The sequence below is a fragment of the Vicugna pacos genome, chromosome 10 (assembly GCF_048564905.1).
Source record: "Vicugna pacos chromosome 10, VicPac4, whole genome shotgun sequence".
NCBI lineage: Eukaryota > Metazoa > Chordata > Mammalia > Artiodactyla > Camelidae > Vicugna > Vicugna pacos.
In genome coordinates this window covers 74,693,084-74,712,445 of record NC_132996.1, presented here as the reverse complement: position 1 = coordinate 74,712,445, position 19,362 = coordinate 74,693,084, and the positions used below count along the sequence as shown (strand labels likewise).

General features: G+C 63.5%; 1 protein-coding gene across 1 annotated transcript; it reads right to left on the bottom strand.

Annotated features, from left to right (window-relative positions):
- Positions 1-521: 521 nt before the first annotated feature.
- On the bottom strand, positions 522-5,268 carry LOC102525616 (uncharacterized). The gene is made up of 5 exons (XM_072970743.1): positions 4,045-5,268; positions 3,654-3,796; positions 3,195-3,580; positions 1,034-1,136; positions 522-699 (listed from the first exon to the last, which is right to left on the bottom strand). Exons 1-5 carry the CDS (start codon positions 5,266-5,268, stop codon positions 522-524), a joined length of 2,034 nt encoding a protein of 677 aa, XP_072826844.1.
- Between the last annotated feature and the right edge of the window lie 14,094 nt (positions 5,269-19,362).

The following is a 19,362-nucleotide window of genomic DNA, read 5'->3' as shown; positions in this document are numbered from 1 at the left end:
CAGGACCCACAGTGGCGTCCCTTCCTGGCCCAGACCCGTGCTGGTCCAGCCCTTTGGGGTGGGCGTGGGTCTGGGGCTTCAGAACACCCGGGGGCATGGGAGACAGCAGCGCAGAGCCCACGGGCGAGCCTTTGCGTGTTGATCAGTGCCAGTTTATTTGTTAATCTGTTCACGGTGGGCCCATCATTCACGGCGGCTGAGACACCCCTCCCCTGACTGCACAGCCCTTCTCCTCGCTGTGACCTCTGCCTCTTCCCTGCTCGCCCCTGCTTGGGGCCTCCCTTTCCTCAGGAACCCCCTGTGAAGCAGCCTTCCTCTCCACTCCCACCCTGGGGTCAGGTCCCAGCAGGACCGGAAAGCTGCCTTCAAAGGCTGGGAGGCTGGGTGGACAATCGGTGGGCGCGGCCGGCAGGTTTGGTGGGAGCTACGGGAACCCGGCCTGCAGCCCCTTTCTCCTCAGGGCCCAGGCAAGCCCCAAGTGGGGCCTTGTGCCCTGGGGGAGGGTTTCGGGAGCTGCCCCTCTAATCTCCACAGCGCCGGGGGCTGCACACGCAGCTGCTGAACACCTGCAGGGGGAGCACCAGCCGCTGTCCCTGTGCCCTGGGGTCTGTGCAGGGCAGCTCGAGCTGCTTCTCGTGGGAGCTGAGGGGGTGGCAGCAGCTACAGCGGGTGTCCACTTGCATGGTGTCGGTGTTGAAGCTGCAAAGGAGCCGCGGCGGAGAGTGTAGGTCAAGGCCTCTGCCTCGAGAGCGCTCCTGCCCTCCCCAGCCGCCCAGAGAGCTAGGTCCCGGTGGTTGGTTAGGGGAGCTCCCGTTGCTGACTTCCCCAGTCTGCCAGTCAGCCCTGAGTCCCCGGTGCCTCCAGGCAGGTTTGCAGGTGGGGACAGGCCAGGGCCACCTGACAGAGCAGCACGTGGCCTGTGGCTGGGAGCTCTGGGGCAGAGCTTCCCCGACTCCTACTCGGAGCCACCTCTGCTGGGCAGGGCAGATTCCAAGCCCAGGACTGGACAGACTTCCCGGGTCCCACAGCTCACCTAGCCGAGGAGGCGCAGACACCCTCACAGCGGGTCACTGTCACGTTGGCTGTGCACCCCTGGTAAGTGATCTCCTCCTGAACCTCCCTCACGCTGCAGTTCCCTGGGAGCCAAGAGGCAGGTGGTCAGGGCAGCCCCAGGGCCTGGCTGAGGGGCAGGTGTAGCCTCTGGGCCTCAGGTTTTCAGTCCCTTTTTGTGTGGGATGGTGGGTAGTCCGGACTCCGCTGAGGGGAGGTGGCCAGCTGCCTGGCCACTTAGCTGACCTAGGTGGGATGGCGGGGGCACACACCAGCACTTTCCTGCCCGCAGTGGCCTTCTACCTGGACCCCTGCCCCACACTCAGGCCCCCGCCCCAGACCGTCTCCTCTGTCTGAGCCCCGCTGAGCTCAGGCCTCACAGCTGTGCTTGGGAGCAAAGCCTGGTAGTTCCTCATGGTGTGTTTTCTTCCTGAAAGTTGGCTGCACTGGACTCCACTGGGGCCAAGTCAGGGCTGTTCACAGAGGGTGAGGCAGATGGCCAGCCCTGGCCCTGGTTTAGCTTCCCTTGCCACCTCCCCTCCCGGCCTGCTACCAACCTGTGGGCGTAGGTGTCTCTGGCCTGCTGGGCCCCGTACCTGCGGGAGGGATGAGGGGAGGATGTCAGTGTCCCCAGAGGGGGCAGATGGTAGCACAAGAGCTTCCTGCCAGGGTCTGTACTCCCGGTGGGGGTGGGATGTGGCCCGGCTCTGAGCTCTGTCCTGCATCGATCCTGGTGGACAGACTGTAGCGATGAGCTGTCTCAGGGGCCCTGGCGGCTGGCCAAGCAGTGTGGCCGTTAGGAACTGCCACCGTGGACCTCGAGTGCAAAGCTGCGAGGAGTTCCTGTGCGGACTGAATTGTCTGTCCTGCTGTCCCATCGCCCCGACACAAGGCCCCCCATGGCCTGGAGCCCTGCTTACCTGCTTTTCTGCTGAAGGCAGAGATGGGAGGCCTGGCAGGGGCGGGGCTCTGGGTGCTTCCCTGCAGGTGGTGTTGCCTCCAGCTCTCCTCTCCTGCTCTCCCCTCCTGCTCCCTCATCCCACTTCCTGGGTCCCTCCTCGTGGGCCGCCCGCACCCAGCCCTGGTCCCATGAGAGAATGTGTTTCTTTTCAACACTGTCCTACGGTGGTAGATCGTCCTACTGGGGGATGGGTGCCATGGAGGGGACACCCGGAAGACAGGGGAGGGGTGTCCCTCGAGAACCAAGTATGCCCAGCAGGCCTGGGGGCAGGAAGGCAGAGGGGAGGAGGAGGAGGCGGTAGCACGGAGGCCTGGGCAGGTGCTGGAGCGTGGAGCCCTGGCCACTGGTCCCAGTGGGACCCCCGGCATCATCCGGAGTGAGGCATGCCCCTCCTTTCAGCAACCTGAGGGAGGGTTGCGGTGGCAGAAGCATAGGGTCCCTCTGAGCTCTGGGGAGGGTAGTCCTGGGAGGCTGCTGCTGAGCTCCCCTCAGAGGGAGGCCAGCGCCGCAGCGGGGGCTGTCGGGGAGCACACACGAGCCAGGTACGGGACAGACGTACAGGCCCAGAGGCGGGAGGGGGGGCCACCTGTGGAAAGCCAGGCACCCATTTTGGCCAGTCTGGAGAAACGCCCAGAGCAGAGGGGAGAAAGGAGCTAGAACCTGGTCCAGAAAGCCTGAGGGGGCCCCAGGGCTGTGGGGGCTGCACACAGGATGGCCGGGGGTGGGTGGAGGAGGTGTGGTTGTGCTGTTGCTGGGCCCTGTCTGTCCCACGCACCCCGGGACACAGCTGAGGCCCTGGACCTCAGCGACCTAGAGTGACCCCAAGAGCACATTGGGACCACTTAGAAGCCAGGGTGGGCACCCCCTGCTGCGAGTGACCCCAAGTTGGCTCAGTGCTCTGCGCTGCATGGCCATCCCCAGGCAGGGGAAGTGAAGGCTTTAGGGGGAGGAAGGGTCCGTGCCTGCTGGAGAGGCTGGGCCAGCCTCTGTCGGCAGCTGGTGGAGTGCGATGGGGGACAGCAGGTGGAGCAGAGGCTATAGCCATTTCTCACCAGAAAGCTTGAGGGGACAGGAAGAGGCAGGAACTGCACTGGAGTGACCTAACTGTCAGCCAGAGCGGAGAGAAAGGCTGAGAGGAAGCACACACTCGGGGTCACGAGGTGGCGGCAGACACACGACTTACCAAGGGAGCTGGGTAGGGACGTGATGAGAGAGGAGGCAGGGTGGCTCTCAGTGGGAAAGGATGTGGCAGTGGGGAAGGAGGAGCTTCCAGGCCCAGTGATGGAGCTGGTCAGGAATAGGGTGGTCAGCAGCCCAGTAGTGCTGGGTGGTCTGGTGGTGAGGTGGGTGGCTGGGGAACTTGGTACAGCTGTCACCCCCAGCGTGGAAGACACGAGGCCATGTGTAGGGGCATCAGTGGTAAGAGAGGTGAATTGTGATGTAGTGGACTGAGAGGACGCAGTCGGGGAGGCAGGGGTGCTGGCCGTGGTCTGAGTTGTGGACAGAAAGACTATGGTGGTGGAATTGGGGACAAGGGACAGGGTGGGTGAGGCTGAGGGAAGGGTCGTGCTGCGCAGGGGAGAAGTGGGAGTGAAGGGAGAGGACGGGACACGAGTGGAGGGGTTAGGGGAAACGGAGACACCGGACTGAGAGGCTGTGCTTGATGTGCTCTGGGGTCCAGGGGAAGAGGCACTGTGGGGACTGGAAGTACTGGTGGGGAAGCCCGCGGAAGATGGAGGCGAAGATGATATGAAGGAAGGAGAGGTGTGTGACGAAACGTGAGGACTGAAAGAGGAAGGAGTGTACGGGAAGAGGTGAGGGGAGGTGTTGGATGAGGAAGATGAGGAACGTGGAGAATTAAACACAGTTGCAGCTTTAGACCAAGAGGTAGGGCTTGACTTTGGGGAAGTTGGAGAAGACAAGGCAGGGTTGAAGCTAGAGCTGAAGGGAGAGGAAGAATAATGACTTAGTGGTGTGGTGGAATTAACTCGGTGAGTACTTGGTGTCCCTGGGGACGTGGCAGAGGTTGACACATGGATGGGATGGGTCAGTGGCAGTGACGGAGTCGGGAAGATGGTGGTGGTCCGGAAGGATGTTTCCGTGGGTGGAGGTGTGGTGTGGGAGGAGGTGGGCACAGGGACCGTGGGGGTGGAGTGTGTGGTGAGCGAGGTGTGTGAGCTGGTGGGCGTGGGTGAGGCCGTGGTGGTGACGCTGTGCATCACGGTGGTCGCAGTGCCTCTGCTGGTGGTGGAGGGGGCGATGGTGGTGTGTGGTGTGGGTGTGTTTGGAGGATGGAGAGTGGAAGGCGAGTGTGATACAGGGGAAGTGGAGGTTTTGGCTGTGCTGAGTGAGCTGGGGCCGTGGGTGGTCCCAGTCGTGATGGTGGTGAGTGGCGGGGCCGTGTGTGTGGGTGCTGTGCCCGAGGTCTGGAGGCGTGTAGATGTCAGTGTGGTGCCTGTTGGCGGTGTGGTGGAGGACGAATAGTAGGTGTATGTGGTTCTGGGAGCTTGGTGAGAGGTTGGAGTCCCCGGGGAGGTGGCAGAGGTTGACACATGGATGGGATGGGTCAGTGGCAGTGACGGAGTCGGGAAGATGGTGGTGGTCCGGAAGGATGTTTCCGTGGGTGGAGGTGTGGTGTGGGAGGAGGTGGGCACAGGGACCGTGGGGGTGGAGTGTGTGGTGAGCGAGGTGTGTGAGCTGGTGGGCGTGGGTGAGGCCGTGGTGGTGACGCTGTGCATCACGGTGGTCGCAGTGCCTCTGCTGGTGGTGGAGGGGGCGATGGTGGTGTGTGGTGTGGGTGTGTTTGGAGGATGGAGAGTGGAAGGCGAGTGTGATACAGGGGAAGTGGAGGTTTTGGCTGTGCTGAGTGAGCTGGGGCCGTGGGTGGTCCCAGTCGTGATGGTGGTGAGTGGCGGGGCCGTGTGTGTGGGTGCTGTGCCCGAGGTCTGGAGGCGTGTAGATGTCAGTGTGGTGCCTGTTGGCGGTGTGGTGGAGGACGAATAGTAGGTGTATGTGGTTCTGGGAGCTTGGTGAGAGGTTGGAGTCCCCGGGGAGGTGGCAGAGGTTGACACATGGATGGGATGGGTCAGTGGCAGTGACGGAGTCGGGAAGATGGTGGTGGTCCGGAAGGATGTTTCCGTGGGTGGAGGTGTGGTGTGGGAGGAGGTGGGCACAGGGACCGTGGGGGTGGAGTGTGTGGTGAGCGAGGTGTGTGAGCTGGTGGGCGTGGGTGAGGCCGTGGTGGTGACGCTGTGCATCACGGTGGTCGCAGTGCCTCTGCTGGTGGTGGAGGGGGCGATGGTGGTGTGTGGTGTGGGTGTGTTTGGAGGATGGAGAGTGGAAGGCGAGTGTGGTACAGGGGAAGTGGAGGTTTTGGCTGTGCTGAGTGAGCTGGGGCCGTGGGTGGTCCCAGTCGTGATGGTGGTGAGTGGCGGGGCCGTGTGTGTGGGTGCTGTGCCCGAGGTCTGGAGGCGTGTAGATGTCAGTGTGGTGCCTGTTGGCGGTGTGGTGGAGGACGAATAGTAGGTGTATGTGGTTCTGGGAGCTTGGTGAGAGGTTGGAGTCCCCGGGGAGGTGGCAGAGGTTGACACATGGATGGGATGGGTCAGTGGCAGTGACGGAGTCGGGAAGATGGTGGTGGTCCGGAAGGATGTTTCCGTGGGTGGAGGTGTGGTGTGGGAGGAGGTGGGCACAGGGACCGTGGGGGTGGAGTGTGTGGTGAGCGAGGTGTGTGAGCTGGTGGGCGTGGGTGAGGCCGTGGTGGTGACGCTGTGCATCACGGTGGTCGCAGTGCCTCTGCTGGTGGTGGAGGGGGCGATGGTGGTGTGTGGTGTGGGTGTGTTTGGAGGATGGAGAGTGGAAGGCGAGTGTGATACAGGGGAAGTGGAGGTTTTGGCTGTGCTGAGTGAGCTGGGGCCGTGGGTGGTCCCAGTCGTGATGGTGGTGAGTGGCGGGGCCGTGTGTGTGGGTGCTGTGCCCGAGGTCTGGAGGCGTGTAGATGTCAGTGTGGTGCCTGTTGGCGGTGTGGTGGAGGACGAATAGTAGGTGTATGTGGTTCTGGGAGCTTGGTGAGAGGTTGGAGTCCCCGGGGAGGTGGCAGAGGTTGACACATGGATGGGATGGGTCAGTGGCAGTGATGGAGTCGGGAAGATGGTGGTGGTCCGGAAGGATGTTTCCGTGGGTGGAGGTGTGGTGTGGGAGGAGGTGGGCACAGGGACCGTGGGGGTGGAGTGTGTGGTGAGCGAGGTGTGTGAGCTGGTGGGCGTGGGTGAGGCCGTGGTGGTGACGCTGTGCATCACGGTGGTCGCAGTGCCTCTGCTGGTGGTGGAGGGGGCGATGGTGGTGTGTGGTGTGGGTGTGTTTGGAGGATGGAGAGTGGAAGGCGAGTGTGATACAGGGGAAGTGGAGGTTTTGGCTGTGCTGAGTGAGCTGGGGCCGTGGGTGGTCCCAGTCGTGATGGTGGTGAGTGGCGGGGCCGTGTGTGTGGGTGCTGTGCCCGAGGTCTGGAGGCGTGTAGATGTCAGTGTGGTGCCTGTTGGCGGTGTGGTGGAGGACGAATAGTAGGTGTATGTGGTTCTGGGAGCTTGGTGAGAGGTTGGAGTCCCCGGGGAGGTGGCAGAGGTTGACACATGGATGGGATGGGTCAGTGGCAGTGACGGAGTCGGGAAGATGGTGGTGGTCCGGAAGGATGTTTCCGTGGGTGGAGGTGTGGTGTGGGAGGAGGTGGGCACAGGGACCGTGGGGGTGGAGTGTGTGGTGAGCGAGGTGTGTGAGCTGGTGGGCGTGGGTGAGGCCGTGGTGGTGACGCTGTGCATCACGGTGGTCGCAGTGCCTCTGCTGGTGGTGGAGGGGGCGATGGTGGTGTGTGGTGTGGGTGTGTTTGGAGGATGGAGAGTGGAAGGCGAGTGTGATACAGGGGAAGTGGAGGTTTTGGCTGTGCTGAGTGAGCTGGGGCCGTGGGTGGTCCCAGTCGTGATGGTGGTGAGTGGCGGGGCCGTGTGTGTGGGTGCTGTGCCCGAGGTCTGGAGGCGTGTAGATGTCAGTGTGGTGCCTGTTGGCGGTGTGGTGGAGGACGAATAGTAGGTGTATGTGGTTCTGGGAGCTTGGTGAGAGGTTGGAGTCCCCGGGGAGGTGGCAGAGGTTGACACATGGATGGGATGGGTCAGTGGCAGTGACGGAGTCGGGAAGATGGTGGTGGTCCGGAAGGATGTTTCCGTGGGTGGAGGTGTGGTGTGGGAGGAGGTGGGCACAGGGACCGTGGGGGTGGAGTGTGTGGTGAGCGAGGTGTGTGAGCTGGTGGGCGTGGGTGAGGCCGTGGTGGTGACGCTGTGCATCACGGTGGTCGCAGTGCCTCTGCTGGTGGTGGAGGGGGCGATGGTGGTGTGTGGTGTGGGTGTGTTTGGAGGATGGAGAGTGGAAGGCGAGTGTGATACAGGGGAAGTGGAGGTTTTGGCTGTGCTGAGTGAGCTGGGGCCGTGGGTGGTCCCAGTCGTGATGGTGGTGAGTGGCGGGGCCGTGTGTGTGGGTGCTGTGCCCGAGGTCTGGAGGCGTGTAGATGTCAGTGTGGTGCCTGTTGGCGGTGTGGTGGAGGACGAATAGTAGGTGTATGTGGTTCTGGGAGCTTGGTGAGAGGTTGGAGTCCCCGGGGAGGTGGCAGAGGTTGACACATGGATGGGATGGGTCAGTGGCAGTGACGGAGTCGGGAAGATGGTGGTGGTCCGGAAGGATGTTTCCGTGGGTGGAGGTGTGGTGTGGGAGGAGGTGGGCACAGGGACCGTGGGGGTGGAGTGTGTGGTGAGCGAGGTGTGTGAGCTGGTGGGCGTGGGTGAGGCCGTGGTGGTGACGCTGTGCATCACGGTGGTCGCAGTGCCTCTGCTGGTGGTGGAGGGGGCGATGGTGGTGTGTGGTGTGGGTGTGTTTGGAGGATGGAGAGTGGAAGGCGAGTGTGATACAGGGGAAGTGGAGGTTTTGGCTGTGCTGAGTGAGCTGGGGCCGTGGGTGGTCCCAGTCGTGATGGTGGTGAGTGGCGGGGCCGTGTGTGTGGGTGCTGTGCCCGAGGTCTGGAGGCGTGTAGATGTCAGTGTGGTGCCTGTTGGCGGTGTGGTGGAGGACGAATAGTAGGTGTATGTGGTTCTGGGAGCTTGGTGAGAGGTTGGAGTCCCCGGGGAGGTGGCAGAGGTTGACACATGGATGGGATGGGTCAGTGGCAGTGATGGAGTCGGGAAGATGGTGGTGGTCCGGAAGGATGTTTCCGTGGGTGGAGGTGTGGTGTGGGAGGAGGTGGGCACAGGGACCGTGGGGGTGGAGTGTGTGGTGAGCGAGGTGTGTGAGCTGGTGGGCGTGGGTGAGGCCGTGGTGGTGACGCTGTGCATCACGGTGGTCGCAGTGCCTCTGCTGGTGGTGGAGGGGGCGATGGTGGTGTGTGGTGTGGGTGTGTTTGGAGGATGGAGAGTGGAAGGCGAGTGTGATACAGGGGAAGTGGAGGTTTTGGCTGTGCTGAGTGAGCTGGGGCCGTGGGTGGTCCCAGTCGTGATGGTGGTGAGTGGCGGGGCCGTGTGTGTGGGTGCTGTGCCCGAGGTCTGGAGGCGTGTAGATGTCAGTGTGGTGCCTGTTGGCGGTGTGGTGGAGGACGAATAGTAGGTGTATGTGGTTCTGGGAGCTTGGTGAGAGGTTGGAGTCCCCGGGGAGGTGGCAGAGGTTGACACATGGATGGGATGGGTCAGTGGCAGTGACGGAGTCGGGAAGATGGTGGTGGTCCGGAAGGATGTTTCCGTGGGTGGAGGTGTGGTGTGGGAGGAGGTGGGCACAGGGACCGTGGGGGTGGAGTGTGTGGTGAGCGAGGTGTGTGAGCTGGTGGGCGTGGGTGAGGCCGTGGTGGTGACGCTGTGCATCACGGTGGTCGCAGTGCCTCTGCTGGTGGTGGAGGGGGCGATGGTGGTGTGTGGTGTGGGTGTGTTTGGAGGATGGAGAGTGGAAGGCGAGTGTGGTACAGGGGAAGTGGAGGTTTTGGCTGTGCTGAGTGAGCTGGGGCCGTGGGTGGTCCCAGTCGTGATGGTGGTGAGTGGCGGGGCCGTGTGTGTGGGTGCTGTGCCCGAGGTCTGGAGGCGTGTAGATGTCAGTGTGGTGCCTGTTGGCGGTGTGGTGGAGGACGAATAGTAGGTGTATGTGGTTCTGGGAGCTTGGTGAGAGGTTGGAGTCCCCGGGGAGGTGGCAGAGGTTGACACATGGATGGGATGGGTCAGTGGCAGTGACGGAGTCGGGAAGATGGTGGTGGTCCGGAAGGATGTTTCCGTGGGTGGAGGTGTGGTGTGGGAGGAGGTGGGCACAGGGACCGTGGGGGTGGAGTGTGTGGTGAGCGAGGTGTGTGAGCTGGTGGGCGTGGGTGAGGCCGTGGTGGTGACGCTGTGCATCACGGTGGTCGCAGTGCCACTGCTGGTGGTGGAGGGGGCGATGGTGGTGTGTGGTGTGGGTGTGTTTGGAGGATGGAGAGTGGAAGGCGAGTGTGATACAGGGGAAGTGGAGGTTTTGGCTGTGCTGAGTGAGCTGGGGCCGTGGGTGGTCCCAGTCGTGATGGTGGTGAGTGGCGGGGCCGTGTGTGTGGGTGCTGTGCCCGAGGTCTGGAGGCGTGTAGATGTCAGTGTGGTGCCTGTTGGCGGTGTGGTGGAGGACGAATAGTAGGTGTATGTGGTTCTGGGAGCTTGGTGAGAGGTTGGAGTCCCCGGGGAGGTGGCAGAGGTTGACACATGGATGGGATGGGTCAGTGGCAGTGACGGAGTCGGGAAGATGGTGGTGGTCCGGAAGGATGTTTCCGTGGGTGGAGGTGTGGTGTGGGAGGAGGTGGGCACAGGGACCGTGGGGGTGGAGTGTGTGGTGAGCGAGGTGTGTGAGCTGGTGGGCGTGGGTGAGGCCGTGGTGGTGACGCTGTGCATCACGGTGGTCGCAGTGCCTCTGCTGGTGGTGGAGGGGGCGATGGTGGTGTGTGGTGTGGGTGTGTTTGGAGGATGGAGAGTGGAAGGCGAGTGTGATACAGGGGAAGTGGAGGTTTTGGCTGTGCTGAGTGAGCTGGGGCCGTGGGTGGTCCCAGTCGTGATGGTGGTGAGTGGCGGGGCCGTGTGTGTGGGTGCTGTGCCCGAGGTCTGGAGGCGTGTAGATGTCAGTGTGGTGCCTGTTGGCGGTGTGGTGGAGGACGAATAGTAGGTGTATGTGGTTCTGGGAGCTTGGTGAGAGGTTGGAGTCCCCGGGGAGGTGGCAGAGGTTGACACATGGATGGGATGGGTCAGTGGCAGTGACGGAGTCGGGAAGATGGTGGTGGTCCGGAAGGATGTTTCCGTGGGTGGAGGTGTGGTGTGGGAGGAGGTGGGCACAGGGACCGTGGGGGTGGAGTGTGTGGTGAGCGAGGTGTGTGAGCTGGTGGGCGTGGGTGAGGCCGTGGTGGTGACGCTGTGCATCACGGTGGTCGCAGTGCCTCTGCTGGTGGTGGAGGGGGCGATGGTGGTGTGTGGTGTGGGTGTGTTTGGAGGATGGAGAGTGGAAGGCGAGTGTGATACAGGGGAAGTGGAGGTTTTGGCTGTGCTGAGTGAGCTGGGGCCGTGGGTGGTCCCAGTCGTGATGGTGGTGAGTGGCGGGGCCGTGTGTGTGGGTGCTGTGCCCGAGGTCTGGAGGCGTGTAGATGTCAGTGTGGTGCCTGTTGGCGGTGTGGTGGAGGACGAATAGTAGGTGTATGTGGTTCTGGGAGCTTGGTGAGAGGTTGGAGTCCCCGGGGAGGTGGCAGAGGTTGACACATGGATGGGATGGGTCAGTGGCAGTGACGGAGTCGGGAAGATGGTGGTGGTCCGGAAGGATGTTTCCGTGGGTGGAGGTGTGGTGTGGGAGGAGGTGGGCACAGGGACCGTGGGGGTGGAGTGTGTGGTGAGCGAGGTGTGTGAGCTGGTGGGCGTGGGTGAGGCCGTGGTGGTGACGCTGTGCATCACGGTGGTCGCAGTGCCTCTGCTGGTGGTGGAGGGGGCGATGGTGGTGTGTGGTGTGGGTGTGTTTGGAGGATGGAGAGTGGAAGGCGAGTGTGATACAGGGGAAGTGGAGGTTTTGGCTGTGCTGAGTGAGCTGGGGCTGTGGGTGGTCCTAGTCGTGATGGTGGTGAGTGGCGGGGCCGTGTGTGTGGGTGCTGTGCCCGAGGTCTGGAGGCGTGTAGATGTCAGTGTGGTGCCTGTTGGCGGTGTGGTGGAGGACGAATAGTAGGTGTATGTGGTTCTGGGAGCTTGGTGAGAGGTTGGAGTCCCCGGGGAGGTGGCAGAGGTTGACACATGGATGGGATGGGTCAGTGGCAGTGATGGAGTCGGGAAGATGGTGGTGGTCCGGAAGGATGTTTCCGTGGGTGGAGGTGTGGTGTGGGAGGAGGTGGGCACAGGGACCGTGGGGGTGGAGTGTGTGGTGAGCGAGGTGTGTGAGCTGGTGGGCGTGGGTGAGGCCGTGGTGGTGACGCTGTGCATCACGGTGGTCGCAGTGCCTCTGCTGGTGGTGGAGGGGGCGATGGTGGTGTGTGGTGTGGGTGTGTTTGGAGGATGGAGAGTGGAAGGCGAGTGTGATACAGGGGAAGTGGAGGTTTTGGCTGTGCTGAGTGAGCTGGGGCCGTGGGTGGTCCCAGTCGTGATGGTGGTGAGTGGCGGGGCCGTGTGTGTGGGTGCTGTGCCCGAGGTCTGGAGGCGTGTAGATGTCAGTGTGGTGCCTGTTGGCGGTGTGGTGGAGGACGAATAGTAGGTGTATGTGGTTCTGGGAGCTTGGTGAGAGGTTGGAGTCCCCGGGGAGGTGGCAGAGGTTGACACATGGATGGGATGGGTCAGTGGCAGTGACGGAGTCGGGAAGATGGTGGTGGTCCGGAAGGATGTTTCCGTGGGTGGAGGTGTGGTGTGTGAGCTGGTGGGCGTGGGTGAGGCCGTGGTGGTGATGCTGTGCATCACGGTGGTCGCAGTGCCTCTGCTGGTGGTGGATGGGGCGATGGTGGTGTGTGGTGTGGGTGTGTTTGGAGGATGGAGAGTGGAAGGCGAGTGTGATACAGGGGAAGTGGAGGTTTTGGCTGTGCTGAGTGAGCTGGGGCCGTGGGTGGTCCCAGTCGTGATGGTGGTGAGTGGCGGGGCCGTGTGTGTGGGTGCTGTGCCCGAGGTCTGGAGGCGTGTAGATGTCAGTGTGGTGCCTGTTGGCGGTGTGGTGGAGGACGAATAGTAGGTGTATGTGGTTCTGGGAGCTTGGTGAGAGGTTGGAGTCCCCGGGGAGGTGGCAGAGGTTGACACATGGATGGGATGGGTCAGTGGCAGTGACGGAGTCGGGAAGATGGTGGTGGTCCGGAAGGATGTTTCCGTGGGTGGAGGTGTGATGTGGGAGGAGGTGGGCACAGGGACCGTGGGGGTGGAGTGTGTGGTGAGCGAGGTGTGTGAGCTGGTGGGCGTGGGTGAGGCCGTGGTGGTGATGCTGTGCATCACGGTGGTCGCAGTGCCTCTGCTGGTGGTGGAGGGGGCGATGGTGGTGTGTGGTGTGGGTGTGTTTGGAGGATGGAGAGTGGAAGGCGAGTGTGATACAGGGGAAGTGGAGGTTTTGGCTGTGCTGAGTGAGCTGGGGCCGTGGGTGGTCCCAGTCGTGATGGTGGTGAGTGGCGGGGCCGTGTGTGTGGGTGCTGTGCCCGAGGTCTGGAGGCGTGTAGATGTCAGTGTGGTGCCTGTTGGCGGTGTGGTGGAGGACGAATAGTAGGTGTATGTGGTTCTGGGAGCTTGGTGAGAGGTTGGAGTCCCCGGGGAGGTGGCAGAGGTTGACACATGGATGGGATGGGTCAGTGGCAGTGACGGAGTCGGGAAGATGGTGGTGGTCCGGAAGGATGTTTCCGTGGGTGAAGGTGTGGTGTGGGAGGAGGTGGGCACAGGGACCGTGGGGGTGGAGTGTGTGGTGAGCGAGGTGTGTGCGCTGGTGGGCGTGGGTGAGGCCGTGGTGGTGACGCTGTGCATCACGGTGGTCGCAGTGCCTCTGCTGGTGGTGGAGGGGGCGATGGTGGTGTGTGGTGTGGGTGTGTTTGGAGGATGGAGAGTGGAAGGCGAGTGTGATACAGGGGAAGTGGAGGTTTTGGCTGTGCTGAGTGAGCTGGGGCCGTGGGTGGTCCCAGTCGTGATGGTGGTGAGTGGCGGGGCCGTGTGTGTGGGTGCTGTGCCCGAGGTCTGGAGGCGTGTAGATGTCAGTGTGGTGCCTGTTGGCGGTGTGGTGGAGGACGAATAGTAGGTGTATGTGGTTCTGGGAGCTTGGTGAGAGGTTGGAGTCCCCGGGGAGGTGGCAGAGGTTGACACATGGATGGGATGGGTCAGTGGCAGTGACGGAGTCGGGAAGATGGTGGTGGTCCGGAAGGATGTTTCCGTGGGTGGAGGTGTGGTGTGTGAGCTGGTGGGCGTGGGTGAGGCCGTGGTGGTGACGCTGTGCATCACGGTGGTCGCAGTGCCTCTGCTGGTGGTGGAGGGGGCGATGGTGGTGTGTGGTGTGGGTGTGTTTGGAGGATGGAGAGTGGAAGGCGAGTGTGATACAGGGGAAGTGGAGGTTTTGGCTGTGCTGAGTGAGCTGGGGCCGTGGGTGGTCCCAGTCGTGATGGTGGTGAGTGGCGGGGCCGTGTGTGTGGGTGCTGTGCCCGAGGTCTGGAGGCGTGTAGATGTCAGTGTGGTGCCTGTTGGCGGTGTGGTGGAGGACGAATAGTAGGTGTATGTGGTTCTGGGAGCTTGGTGAGAGGTTGGAGTCCCCGGGGAGGTGGCAGAGGTTGACACATGGATGGGATGGGTCAGTGGCAGTGATGGAGTCGGGAAGATGGTGGTGGTCCGGAAGGATGTTTCCGTGGGTGGAGGTGTGGTGTGGGAGGAGGTGGGCACAGGGACCGTGGGGGTGGAGTGTGTGGTGAGCGAGGTGTGTGCGCTGGTGGGCGTGGGTGAGGCCGTGGTGGTGACGCTGTGCATCACGGTGGTCGCAGTGCCTCTGCTGGTGGTGGAGGGGGCGATGGTGGTGTGTGGTGTGGGTGTGTTTGGAGGATGGAGAGTGGAAGGCGAGTGTGATACAGGGGAAGTGGAGGTTTTGGCTGTGCTGAGTGAGCTGGGGCCGTGGGTGGTCCCAGTCGTGATGGTGGTGAGTGGCGGGGCCGTGTGTGTGGGTGCTGTGCCCGAGGTCTGGAGGCGTGTAGATGTCAGTGTGGTGCCTGTTGGCGGTGTGGTGGAGGACGAATAGTAGGTGTATGTGGTTCTGGGAGCTTGGTGAGAGGTTGGAGTCCCCGGGGAGGTGGCAGAGGTTGACACATGGATGGGATGGGTCAGTGGCAGTGACGGAGTCGGGAAGATGGTGGTGGTCCGGAAGGATGTTTCGGTGGGTGGACGTGTGGTGTGTGAGCTGGTGGTCACAGGGACCGTGGGGGTCAAGTGGGTGGTGTGCGACGTGTGTCGTCCAGTGGGTGTGACATTGTGTGTGGGCGTGGCCGTGCGTGTTGGCGCCTGCGATGGCGGCTGCTTGTTGGGGCTCGTAAGTGTGTCCGCCCTGGGTGTCGTCGATGTGGTTATCAGGTTGGTGTGCGGTGGTGTTTGGCCTGTCGTGCTGTCTTCTGGTTTCGGGCGTTCTGTGTGTCGTGTGTCCCAGGTGTTGGCTGTTTCGCTGGTCCATCCGTGGGTCGAGGACCCTGTAGAAACAGTGTTCGTGAGATCCGTGTCTCGCTGCGGTGCGCTCTGCCCTGTGGGCCATCCTCACCTTTGTTGTGTCCTTCTCACTTTTCGCTTTTGGCTGTACTTGGAGGGTCTGGGACTTTCCTGATGACTCGCATTTCCCGTGGCCCCCCTAGTCATTCTGTCTCATTCCTTGTTGCATGTCACATGGTAGTGGTGATTTTCGGGGCCCCTTCCTGCAGTCCTGGGTGGCTGTTGTCCCCTCAGCCTGATTCTCAGGGCATCCTTCCCTAATGGTACCCCGGCCACTGACCTGGGGACACGGCTTCCGTTCTTGCCTTGGGTCTGGGGGACCAGAGTTTTGTGGCCCAGGCTGAGCACTGGGGCCTGCACTTGGGTAACGTGTTGTTGGCAGCCCTCGCCCCGCCTCCGGGGCCCGTGGGCCGCCCGGGCTGTAGTGGTGCTGGAGGTGTGTGCGAGGGGCATGCTTGTGGAGAAGAGCTGTCCCCCTCTGTTGGGCCGAGCCCAGCCTGTGTGTTTGCCATGCATCCCCAGACAGCTTAGGCTGGGTGTTGGGGCTGCTCTGCCACGGCCCCCTGCAGGGACCCAGAGTGGGCACGTGCTTACTCGAGGGCGGCCCTGTGGAGGTCCCTGACGTCGCTGGGGCTGGCAGTGGTGTTGTGCGCACTGTGGACTGTGCTGTGGACTGTGTGGCTGCACTGATGGAGGAGGCTGTGGGCTGCGTTGTGGCCTGGGTCACTGTGGGTCCTGTGGCTGTTGTCCTTGCAGTTGCTGTTGGTGCTGGCGCCGATGTGGCCCGTGTGGTGATAGCAGAGGTGGTTCTGGGTGACACTGCAGGGAACAGTATCCGGAACATCCCCTGTGACCCCGTCCTTGCTCTTGCAGGGCCCCTCTCCCACAGTGCAGCTCTACCTTGGGGCCTTACCTCCCTCAGAGAGTGTTGGCTCTTTCCGGGTGGTGGGGGCTGTCCTTGTGTGTATGGAGGAGAGGGCTGTGGCTCTGGCTGTGGCCACTGGTGTGGATGGGAGGCTGGAGGTCTGGATGGGGGCCTCAGGTGTGTCTGGGGAGCTTGACGAGGGTCTAGTGGAGTTGAGACCGATGGTGCTGGGCATGGTCGTGGTGGGCCTGGTGGCCGTGGCAGGAAGGCCTGAGTCGGGTAGTTGTGCTGTTAGTGTGGGGTGAGGGGCTGGCCCAGCACAGCCTTTGGGAGGAACCCCTCTCTAGCCTGTTGGGCCCCAGGCCACATGGGCTGGGCAGGAGGCAGTGAGCTAGTGGCCCTGAGAGGGCAGCTTGAGTCCCAGCAGGGCAGGCTGGCGTCTCTGTGCACTGCCGTGCTCAGTGGCTCTGCAGCAGGGCCACCGTGGGTCCTGCTGTGCCCCCCGTGTCTGGCTTTCTGGTCAGCAGTGGCCGTTCCCGCAGGCACTGCAGCCCCAGGGACAGCCCAGGTACGCTCCTTGCCCTGCCCCACACCCGCTGGCCCGGCTGCTGCTCCCACTGGGCTGACGGCCACAGGCTGGGCTGGCTGGGGCTGTCCAGCAGAACAGGGAAGAGCCCTGGGGGGAGAGCCTGCTTCACCTTGGCACCTAGTATGTATGCAATCACCTGTTGTGGGCAGCGGCGTGGTAGGCGGCGGCACTGCAAGAGGAGGGGTGGTCAGGAGCGGTGCCCTTCCCCCTGCCCTGCTCCCTGCCCCCACCTGCCTGGGCCCTTCAGGGCCTTCAGGTGTGTCCCCAGAAGCGGAGAACCAGAGAGATGGAGCTACTGCAGAAGTGCCTGGACCCCTAATCCCTGCTCCCCTCCTCCCCATTGCCCTAGCTCTGCATTGATGGGCCTGCCGGGGAGTGGAGGGGCCAGCCAGGGCTGTAGCCTGAAGGTAGCTGCAGGTGGTGTCCATCGCCCACCAGGCCACCTGTTGCTGAATTCCAAGGAGACCCCTGCTCTGCACGCATACACCCCAGCAGGCTGGCAGGGCCCGGGTCTGCCCTGAAGCTGGAGACTGGGGGAGTGGATGTTTGGGAAGAGGGGAAGGGGAGGGGGCTCAGTCCTTTCCCCTGTCTCTGGCAGTCCTAGTCTCTGGGAGTCTCAGCACCCAGGGCAGAGCCCTGGGGGGTGGAGGTGCTGGCGGGCTGGGAGCTCTGTGCCAGAGCTGGGCGGCCCTGGGGGGCTGTCAGGCAGTCCCGAGCTTACTGCACGGCACACATGTTCCTTCATCTTGGTCGAAGTACTCGTCCTGAGAGCAGTTGTAGCAGCCTGGGGGTGGGGGTGCAGAGCGCGGCGGGACCTCAGTGCCTGCAGCCGGAAGCCCCATTCCCCAGGCCTGGTCCCTCCCCTCTCCGTCCTTCCGATGCAGCTCCCGCCCGCTGGGGTCCTGATGACTCCAGGCTGTTCCCTCTTCCTATCTCCTCTGCACCAGTACCTTCGATGTTGGTGCCCGGGAAGCCCTGCGGCCACGTGGGGCAGAGGCACGGCTGGTAGTGCCACGTACAGTTAGCCTCGTGGACGTACTGGTACTCGCCGCCCACCTGCACGTGGGTGTTGTAGAAGTCGCAGTAGACAGCTGGGAGGAAGGGCACCATCAGCTGGCAGGGCCAGCCAGGGAGCCCGCACGTGGGCCCGGAAGGCTCAGGGTCCCCCTGGGGAGTCTCTCTGGGGGGCACAGCCCGCCGCCCGCCTGGCCCCTGGGCGGCCTGTGGGCAGGAGTGGGACACTCACGGCAGAAGTCTGGGGACCTCCAGTCCACGCACACGCCCTTGTCCACGCAGGCCTTGGCGTAGGCGGCCACGGCGTCGCACAGGCACTCGCAGTCTCCGCCGGTGTCACACCCACACGTGTCACGCACGCAGGCCTCGTAGTAGGGCAGGCGGTACACCTGGGGGAGCCGGCCCTCAGAGTCGGCCGCCCACACGCGGGGCGCTCGTGGCCCGGGTGGGGTCTGTGCTTGGTCCTTAGGACCGCTCTCCTGACCGCTGGGTCTGGAGCCACGCTGCCGCGAGGCGAGGCCCACACCAGGCCGGGTGTGCAGGGCTCACCTGGCTGTGGCAGGCGGCGAAGGTCTGGCTATTGATGATGGCGCACTTGCGCTCGGCCCAGGAGCGGCGGAAGGTGTTGAGGCTGCAGGGGTCCACGGCCCGCGTGGCGTCCCCGCACAGCGGGCTCTCCTTCCAGGAGTTCACAAACTCTAGCTCGCTGGATGCCACATACTTGCTTCGGGTCTCGAAGTCGTCCTTCATGTTCCCGTTGTAGTTGCCGCACAGGCCACATAGGGCGTCCTGCGGGGGCGGCTGTCAGTGGGCGGCACAGCCCTCAATCCCGGCCGCGGGGAGGGGGCGGCAGATACCTGGGAGGCACGTGCGATCTTGATGAAGAGGGTCATGTGCTTGTTCCAGATGAGGGTCAGGTTGTAGGCAGTGCCGACGGTGGCATCCAGCACCAGGTACAAGGAGCCGGCCTTCACCTGGAAGCGCACGCCGGGGTCCTCCCCGCTGACCGTGTAGTTCCTGTCTGCCAGCACGATGGACAGGCCCTGTGGGGCGCGGCCGTCACCAGCTGCCCGTCCAGGTCCTGGGCGGCCACTGAATGCCGCCGGGCTCTGCCTTGCCGTCTGAGTGCTCCACGGCTCAGCTCGCTCTGGGCTGGGGGCCTCCCGCTAGAGCCTGCCTTTGGCGGGTTTCAGAACGCCCTGGAAACTGTCCCGAGGGCTGGGAGGGGGCTTGTGGCAGAATCCCTCCTCTCTGCGTGGCTGTCCGTCTCCGGGGGACACTGCTGCCCCTGTGGGGACTAGAAGGCCTAGGCAGAGGGTGGCAAAGGCCCAGAGCGGCCAGGCCCTGGACCCCCAGGAAGTTGGGGAGACCCCACACACTCACCCCCAGGAGGACCGTGACAGCCCGCGAGCAGGTGACGCCTGACTTCCCACACACGACGTTCTCTGTCAGGATCTTGAAGGTGGGCTGTGAGTCGTTGGCACCACAGCCATCCTGTGGGAACAGGGCATAGAAGAGGATGCGGACCCTCTGCCCCACGCCCAGGCCGGCACTCACTGTGGCCCTGCGCCCCATGCCCCACGCCCAGGCTGGCACTCACTGTGGCCAGGATGTATTCGCAGTTGCCATCGAACACGAAACGCTGCCCATCGAAGGTGACTACGTGGCCCTCCCCGTAGAGGGTGCAGGTGGACGGGCAGTGGGTGCTCTGCTGGCACGCCCATGTCCCCCCGGAGCAGGTGCTGTGGGACAGGTGGGCCGTGTCAGGGCTCTGGGGGGACCCCGGCACACGCACCCCTGCGGGGCCCTGCCCACGGTGGGTTAGCAGGGGCCCCTGCCCACCCCCGCCCCCAAGACTTGAGAACAGTGGGGCCACCAGGGTGTGCGGGGGGGGTGGCGGCTCACCAGCTCCTACAGCCGGTATGGAGCTCTGCGCCGCGGGGGTAGGAGGCGCCTGCAAACTCGCACGGGCAGTCCTCGGGGGGCACACACTGCCCGCTGGCGTTCTCGTAGAGCCCCTTGGCACAGACACAGCCGGCCTCACACTTGGTGGGCACCTGCAGGGAGGAGGGTGGGTGGCCCTGCTGGCTGCCGCCCCAGCTGGGCCTTTCTGAGACGCCCCCAGCATTCTTGCCAGACCTGCTCCCTGCAGCCAGCCTGCTCTGGGCCTCTCTTAGCAGAGCTGCCC

Excerpts from the sequence above, each read along its gene's own strand:
- LOC102525616 (XM_072970743.1), bottom strand. The coding sequence starts at position 5,268 with ATGCACAGCGTCACCACCACGGCCTCACCCACGCCCACCAGCTCACAC. Across the intron at positions 1,137-3,194 it reads GTCCCTACCCAGCTCCCTTG|GGAACTGCAGCGTGAGGGAG; the intron begins GTAAGTCGTGTG and ends CTTGGCTCCCAG. Across the intron at positions 700-1,033 it reads GTCTGCGCCTCCTCGGCTAG|CTTCAACACCGACACCATGC; the intron begins GTGAGCTGTGGG and ends GCTCCTTTGCAG.